The sequence below is a fragment of the Pyrus communis genome, chromosome 2, assembly GCF_041283825.1.
Source record: "Pyrus communis isolate YQ-2024b chromosome 2, ASM4128382v1, whole genome shotgun sequence".
Lineage (NCBI taxonomy): Eukaryota > Viridiplantae > Streptophyta > Magnoliopsida > Rosales > Rosaceae > Pyrus > Pyrus communis.
This window is the reverse complement of record NC_142566.1, coordinates 19,975,524-19,984,069: the sequence shown is the minus strand read 5'-3', so window position 1 is coordinate 19,984,069 and position 8,546 is coordinate 19,975,524. Positions and strand designations below refer to the sequence as shown.

Genomic DNA, 8,546 nt, shown 5'->3' with positions numbered 1-8,546 from the left:
CATCCACTAATTGCCATTTAGTGATGACAATAAATGAGAGGAAATGGTAAAACAATTGTAACTCCTTGGGTAGCCTTTATGCCAATTACTCCCTCTTAATCCTCATCTTTAATTTCATTTCCTCTGATATTTGAATAGGTGTCAGCTGGTTTGTTCTTAATTGCATCAGTTTTGGCTGCTAGATTTATTGGATTTATTGCTTTCAATGCTTTCTTGTCAGTTACAAACTGCTTAGCCTCTTGGAACCTTTCAGTGTTAAAATGACCATAACTTCTTCTAGAAAAATGATATTAGTAATCCGTGAAATGCTCCATAAAATAGACATCCGTAGCTTTCCAAGAATACATGGCTCATTCTCTAATTCATTCTGAGCTGTCCACAACTTGCTTCCAAAGTCAGCTGACCTGCACAGGCAGTTTTGACGAATTTATTATTTAAAATCCCACTTGTGCTATTTTTCTTTTCTTTGCTTGACAAATCCTACAAAACACAAAAACAAAGTAAATAACTCAAAAATATAAGAACTAACTAAGAAAAGACAAGTGAATTTGATATCAAATATATATAAATATAAGCTTATCAAAAACCGAATATCGTAGTGTTAAAGTTTTGTTTATTTGAATTTTATCGTGCTTTGATTTAGCTTGATTTATTTCTTTAACGAGTCCAGCTTGACACAAGTTGAAGCTAATCCACTTATATAATGATGAGTTTTTTATTAGCAATCCACATTTAATTAAAGACACTCCACTCTTTTTCGGTGTTCAATTGATATGGCCAAAAAATAGACTGAGCTAAGCAAAGCCGAATATCATAATGTTTAAGTTGTTTATTTGAATTTTATCGAGCTTTGACTTAGTTTTTTTATTTCTTTAACGAGTCCAGCTTGATACAAGTTCAAGCTAATCCACTTATATGATGGGGTGAGTTTTTAAGTTAGCAGCCCACATATAATTAGAATACTCCACATAAAAACTAATTATTCAATAATTATATACCCTAATATGAAATTACCATTTAAGTACATAAGAATTTTTTTTTTTTTTAAATGAAAAATATTTTTCTAAATACATTCCAAATTATTTTCAACATTTATTCTAAGATTCCTCTTTCCCATTGTAGAACAAAACTCGGTGACACAATGACACACCCCGACCGAGATCAGGGCATGCTGGCCGTCACGTGGAAGTGACATAACCATGTGCACCGTGCGGAAGCGAATAAAATAATAATAAAAGTACGAATAAATAAAAATCAGCTATACACAACGTAAGAACATATATGTGCAAGCGTAAGTGTGAAAAACAAAGTTCAGAGCACAAAGACCTAATGCAGTTCGGGAGAAATAACACTACAAAAACACACCCAAAGGTGGTCCTACACTGGTGATAATCTGTCAGATATGCCGGGGAAATCCTTCGGGGAGCCACCAAAAGTGCTAGCCAACTAGAACTTGGAGGGACGCAAAACAAAAAGTGTGAGTGGGCAAAAACAAAGCTTTTCAAAAACCATTTCATAAACAAGTTCTAACCCCTCGCCGTAAAACATGTATACTTCCCAGAAAAGTAGAATATACATATATATAAGTCATGCTCAGAAATATGTCATGCCAAAAGCCTCGAAACAAAATCCAAGTGCTCAGGAAATGTCAAATCAATGCCATGTAATTTGTCAGCCGGAGTCACCTAACGTGACCTGTACGGCTGAATCTAGAGCTCAAATCTCTATCTCACTAACTATACCTGCACACGAGTCGGAACCACCTAGAATGGTCTGTACGACAGGACTGGGTGTATAATAAGTACGCTCAAGTGCTACGATCACGTAAAGGCTGGGCGAATAATCGCGGGTCACCTACAAGTCGGAACCACCTAAAGTGGTTTGTACGACAGGACTGTGCACTTAACTTGGATCCAAAATTAGCGTGTGGTGCGGGAGGTGAACATCACGTGAAGGACTGTGCCCAACTCTAGGCGGGAGCACTAACACCGGAGGTGCAGGTTATGAGCTCTCTATGCATCTCAAATCACTACTGAACATAAACATAAATCATAACTCACTTGGCACTTACCTGTGCGTCCGCAGCACCAAACATATATATATATATATATATATATATATATATATATATATATATAGGCTACTAACAATGCATAAACAAACGGCAAACATAATGCATGGCATAAAAACATATAAACGTTTCAATTCATTTTGCTATATTCGGAAAACCAAAAGCCCACTCACTGGTATGTAGAAGGGTCGTAACCCCCTTGCCTCGAGTGACCGCGCTCGTCCTCGGGATAGGTCTCACCTATATGCGAAACAACTATAAAAACGTTAATTTTAAAGCACATAACCAACATCACGAAATAACTTCTCATACAATGCTCAAATGGGGTGTATGAATATACCAACGTGATCTACTCAACCTCAGGAACATCCCCATATTTTTAGAAAAATTTTCCACCGCCGCACGCGCCGCCCACGCGCAGGCACGTGCCTGACACACTGACGGCGTCAGTTAACGCCGTCAGAAATATTTCGTTAAATCTGATGGATTCCATTAACGCCGTTAGGAATATTCCGTACAAACTGACGGAATATTCCGTCATCTTCTCCGGCGAAGCTCCGGCGCCGGAAAATCGGGAAAACTTTAAAACCTTGTATCTCACTCGTTTTTCAACCAAATTTCACAAAATTGGTACCAAAATGAAGCTTACAACAAGAGGAACAAATCCATACCACTTTCAAGCACTAAAACACATGGAATCTCGCCGGGAAAACACCACCAACTCCGGCCAACCTTGTAACTCACGATCTCAACGTCCAAAACCTTCAAACGAACCACCCCGAGCCTCCTAAGGACCTCACCAAGCTTCCTACAAGCTTGAAATTCCCAAAAACACAAGAATTAACGTGTGCATGAACAGTGACCAAATCGGGGTATCCCGAGTTCAACGTGAAAACGAAGGTATCCTTACCTGAAATGGGTATGGTTGAACTCCCAAGGACCTCACAAGCACGAATATGTAATTTGTTTCCTCGATCTGTGAAGGTTTGGATGGTTTTAGTTGTGTCCGTACATATGGGGATAGAAATGTGAGAGAGAGAGAGAGAGAGAGAGAGAGAAAGGGACAGGATACGGGACAGGGAAATGGGTGAGGGGATGTGGGAAGGTGTGTGTGGTCCAAAACCAGCCAAACAAAACCCAAAACAACCACACAATGAAACCAACATGCTAGGGGCAAAATCATCATTTCACCCCTACGGTTCGAAAATCTGGAACGGGCTGTCACACACAAAGTACAAAAAAGGATCATATAATTTACGTAACATAAAACTATACAAAGCTCGTAAAGATAATAAACCTATCGTAATCCCTAAGAGGAAATAAAATTCGATTCAAAGAGGAGAATTTAACTTGAGACCTCTTTCAACATTTCAAGTGAAAATACAACTAGATGGGTAGCTAGTTGGTCAAAACCTATAGAATTTAGAGAATTTGACAATTGTGTTGATCTCACATTTACTGACTTCTAAAATTGCATTTAAACAGCATTTAAGACCCACTCCTCGTTTTAGAAGTGTGGTTTCTATGGTGGCCGTATAGGGGTTCAAAAATTATTTTTGTTTTATGCTAATTACCTTCATATTAAGAAATTGTTTACTAGAACATATATACTCATGTGGCACCCTTGTAATTGGTTGTTTGTGGTGATGAAACTATATCGCTCCAATCAAAAAAGGACCCACCCCCTTTATTATCACGATAATTTTGGGCCAGTGTTGTTTAGCCCATAAGAGTCAAGCCCAAGGCCCAGCCCAATACTAATTCGAATTCGATTACCTACTCTTCCATGACCCGAAAGTTGCACAACCAGCATCGTCTTCTTCGAGTAGGTTAAGGCCTTAAACCATAAACCCTAGACGCTCCTGAAATTCTCCCGACACAAAAAGGGGTTGGAATCCGATGTCGAACGGAGAAGATTACGACTCGGACGCGCCGGAGGAGCTCACGGCCGATCAGGTAATTTCTTTGGGGAAAATTGAAAGTTCATGTTTTATTTCCGGCCATAAAGTTCTGAACTTTGTTCGTACGTTGTTAATGGTTATAGGGAGTACAACAAGACCAAGAACTTAACAAGCTCCAGAAAGAGCACAAAGCCAGGTGGGTTCACCTTGCTCTATTTGCTAAACAATGTTTTGATTTTTTAAGGTTTCGGTTTGTTGCTTTATAAATGTTGGAAATTAAATTCATTGGATTGAGCTGGACTGTGTTCTTATGAAAATGATAAACTTGTGCTGCGTGGCTTGATTTTAAAAGACGAAAAGCCCGAAAAATTTCGGAAATTCGGAATTCTGGTTGGGATTCTTTGTAGTGTTCTCTCAATTCTCACTAGTCAGAGCACATACGAAATTATGTTTCTTTTTCTTATGCTTCTTGATAAAGTGATAGGCTTGAAATCGTGTTATTAAATGGAATGGATAAATGAATTTGCGGGATCACATCGAAGTTCTGTGGTTGAATTCCTATCTGATAGTTTTTTTTCCCGTGTTTATATGTTTCTAAGGCTGGAAGAAGTTTGACGCTTTGTGTTGTCTGGTATATTACCTGGCAATGTACTGAAAAAACTGCTTTCTGCAATATCGAATGATGAATGTATTTATATGTGATCAGCTGCGACCAACCGCAGTAACCTTATGGAGTAATTGAGGAGTTGTTTGAAGGTTGGTGCAAGCCTGAAAATGTTCTAACACATGTTATGTAGACAAGTTTTATACCTGTGATATGAGTAATAAAAAGTTTAGTCAATAAGTGTTACTGGTCATCGATTTTCTTTCTTTTTCTCTGTTTTTTGGGTCGAAGCACCCATTTGTGAAACATTTGTAGATAAAAACTTGGTGTAGATTACGGTTATACGGTATCCACATTTTGCATTACTTGCCTAAGAAATAAATTTTAACAGAAAATGATATTACTTTATATAGGGTGGTTCGTGAAGCAAAAGAACGTCGTAGACAATGGGCCCAAAAGAAAACACCCAAGAAAACTCCAAAGCCGTCTGTAAGTGTTCAAGATGCCTCTGAACCTGAAGCAAACCAAGAATCTTTGGGTAATGGAGGGATGCTTCCAAGCAACATCGTTGAGCTGCTTGCAGCTCGTGAGAAGTATGACCCCTCTCTCTCTCTCTGCCTCGCTTTCTCTCTTCTCTTTGTATGTAGATGCTGATCTTTAGTTACGAGATTGTAACCAAATGACCACATTCCATGTGCAGGCAAAAGTTCCTCTCGGACTCTGAGGATGAGAAGACCAACTCAAAGTCCACTAAGAAGAAGAAAAAGCTAAAATGCTCAGGGTGAGTGACCTCTTCTATAATGACAGCGAAAGATTACGTTTAATGCCACTCCATTATGAATGAAATGCGATCCTTCTTATAAGCGAAAATGCGAATTGCAGGGTGGATACTATTATATTGAAGGAGACACCTGCCCCTCAATGCTTACAGAATTCCTTAGCGTTCTTGGAGAAAAGGAGAATGCAGGTACCTAGATCATCTGCAGTGTTGAACAACTCCAACCAAGCATTACGCCTCCTCTCTTCTTCGGGCTTGTTAAGTAAAAAGTGACAAACTAAAATGTCAGCATTTTTGGCCCCCCGACGAGGACATGCCTACGAATTATGAACAAATGGGGAGGGATCAATTCCCACGGGATTTAACCGTCGAACTTTTAGATTCTGCAGTGGTGTTGTATTACACATTGTTCTTCATCATATTTAGCATATTTTTCTTTCATTTTTGTTTCATTGATGAAAGAACGCGTTTTTTTTCTTTTTTTTTTTATCTTGTGGCCCGGACCTTCTTTTATCTTTTGAAAATTTTGTCCATTAATTTAATAATTTTAAAAGAAATCTAAAGTTCATATCCCATCACCCTTCTTAAAAAAAAAGAAAAAAAAAAAAGGTAGAAATAGCCGTCGTATGATCAGTGTTTTAATACTTTATGATCCTATGAGCCATTTTGGTTTTTTTTTTTTTTTTAGAATAGAGAGATATTATTAGCACTTTAAAAAATTATTGTGAACTTTTTATAAGTGCTTTTTTTTTAAATGCAAAAAATTTGAGCGCACAATAATTGTTTTGAAGTGTCAACAACAGCACCTGGAAAAGTATATGATGAAATGTTGGGAAATACCATTGGAGGTATTATTATATCTTACCTACTTTTCAAAACGCTAAATTACTCTACTTTTCAAAATGCTAAATTACTCTAAATTAATAGGAGTAGCTCTAACTAACTTTGCTAAATTCACATGAAAATTCGAACTTAATGAAAAAAACGAACACACTAATCTAATCAACTTCGCTTTTGCTAAAAACGTATCCGCGTTATCTAATTATTGTGTCCATTTAACTGGTTGCAAAGTGGAAACAAAAAGCTTTTGCCCTATTTACCAAAAACGAAATAAAAAGTAAAATCTTTTTGCCCCACTTTTCCTTCATCAGATTAGATGGTTTGTTTTTATGCCCTGGATTTATGCACAAATTAAAAACCACCATTCAAGTCCCCATGGAGTCACTCAGTGATCTGTTTCCTTTCTCGACATCATATCAAAACATGTGCAAACCTTTGATCATAGAATTGAAATTTTGAGATGGGTTGAAAGCAGCTACATGCATAGATTATGAGAAAAGCTGCTTAATACAGAAGTGCTTCTCATCCACTACATAATAATAGAAGTACAAAATCAATAGATTTAATGTTACTAAGCCTAAGGGAAGGAGAAAGAGTCCTCCTGGTGCAGCCATGTCTCATGGTGGATGTTAGAAGTAGGGGTCCTAGGACTAGTCGCAGGTTCTGGAGAGCTCCTGCTGCTTCCTATGAAAGCTTGAAAAGCACTTTTAACCTTGCTCAAGTGCTTATGGTTGCGAATGCGTCTGAGAACAACATCTCTGTCCAAGGAAGCTGCAGTGGGTGATTTCAAGTAGACGTGGCTTGTGATGGAGCTCTGTGACTCAGGAGAGACTTCATGGCCATCTTTGATCTTCCCAGAAGCTGCTTCTGAGAAAGTTGATGGTTGTTGCTGTTGAGCTTTGGAAATCATGAAAGCCAGGAAAAGGAATTGAAGGCTTCTGGCTTCTGGCTTCTGGCTTCTGGGGCTTTGTTTTATAGGAGAGTGGTATCGGTGGTTTTTGGAGTTATTGTATTAGTGCAGTTTTGTTGTTTTGTTCTAGCTAGGAAGTGGTTTTTCGGGTTTCAAGGTTCTGTGCTGCCTGTGGTTTCCTTTTTTTTTCAAAGGATAAACTGCGGTATAATCCCCTAAATCATTAATCATTATCCTAGTTGAAATTGATTCGGAATTATTTTTTTGATAAATTAATTTTTTTGAACTATTTAAAATAAGTCAATTAACCTCTTGTCGTTAGATTTCATCTACTATTACGTCAAATTCAAGAGCAAATTAATTTTTTTATCAACAATTTTTACTTGTCAGTTATAACGGCTAATAAAATAATGATACATGGACACGGAATAATTCAAAAACTTACAGCATAATAAGAAACATAAAGAAACCAAACGTTTGCATAACACACCATTTCACATTGTCCTTACACATTATTATGTGCTCACATGTCATAATTTATTAGTGATTATAAGTATCATGTAAGAATTGATGATGAAAAGACTAATTTGCCCTTGAATTTGACAGAATTGTGGACGGAATCTAATGATAAGGGATTAATTGACTTATTTCAAATAGTTCAGGGAGTTAAATTACCAAAAAAATAGTTTAGGAATCAATTTCAACTAGATTAATAGTTCAAAGAGTCAAACGGCAATTTACCCTTTTTTTTTTTTTTTTTTTTTTTAATGCCATGGACATTTGATCCAATGGTCGATGATTGTGTGATTGCTGACTCAAAGGTGTAATTTCAGTTGCCTTATTGTTTTTATTTTCTTCATTTTTTTGCATTATTTTACAAAAGGTGGAGTATTATTGTTTAAAGTGAATTGATGCAATAGCGGTATCTCATTAATTTTGAACACTGATGGTAGTAGATTAGACCATTTTGTTTCCGTCACGTAGAAAGACGACGTCTAAAAAAAAAACTTCACTTTTAATTGGTTAACTTTAAGGAATTGTTATCGACATTCTAAATCAAATGACTCATTATCATAGTAGTAAAGATGAGTGTTTTGCCTTTAAACCACAATGAGGGTTCGAATCCTTTTGGCTCTCTAATCTAATAATTCTATTTTTTTACCAAAATAAAAAAATACATAAATAAAATTTTTAAAGTCCGAATAACAATTCTCTTAAACTTCAATTTGGAGAAATGAGTACGAATTTTAGGAAAGATTTTTATGTTTTGGCCTTTATCTATAAATTGACATTATGTGGGCGAAAGTTATATGACCTAATTACCATTAAAAGTAATTTACTTTCCTTTGTCTGTTTCTTGTTGTAAAAATAACACGGAGTTTGTTTCTGGTCAGACACCTGACGACTGATTTCTAAATCAGGTTGGCCGGCCCCACAGCGTT

General features: G+C 36.9%; 1 protein-coding gene across 1 annotated transcript; it reads left to right on the top strand.

Moving 5' to 3' along the window:
* Window positions 1-3,862: 3,862 nt before the first annotated feature.
* Window positions 3,863-5,795, top strand: LOC137748676 (uncharacterized). Its single transcript, XM_068488845.2, has 5 exons — window positions 3,863-4,027; window positions 4,116-4,168; window positions 4,990-5,169; window positions 5,277-5,357; window positions 5,459-5,795. The coding sequence occupies exons 1-5, from the start codon at window positions 3,971-3,973 to the stop codon at window positions 5,625-5,627; spliced, it is 540 nt and encodes a 179-aa protein (XP_068344946.2). The 5' UTR covers window positions 3,863-3,970; the 3' UTR covers window positions 5,628-5,795.
* The last annotated feature ends 2,751 nt before the right edge of the window (window positions 5,796-8,546 follow it).

Coding starts and splice junctions, on each gene's coding strand:
- LOC137748676 (XM_068488845.2), top strand. CDS start 3,971: ATGTCGAACGGAGAAGATTACGACTCGGACGCGCCGGAGGAGCTCACG. Junction 4,028..4,115: donor AGGAGCTCACGGCCGATCAG/GTAATTTCTTTG, acceptor TAATGGTTATAG/GGAGTACAACAAGACCAAGA. Junction 5,358..5,458: donor AAAAAGCTAAAATGCTCAGG/GTGAGTGACCTC, acceptor TGCGAATTGCAG/GGTGGATACTATTATATTGA.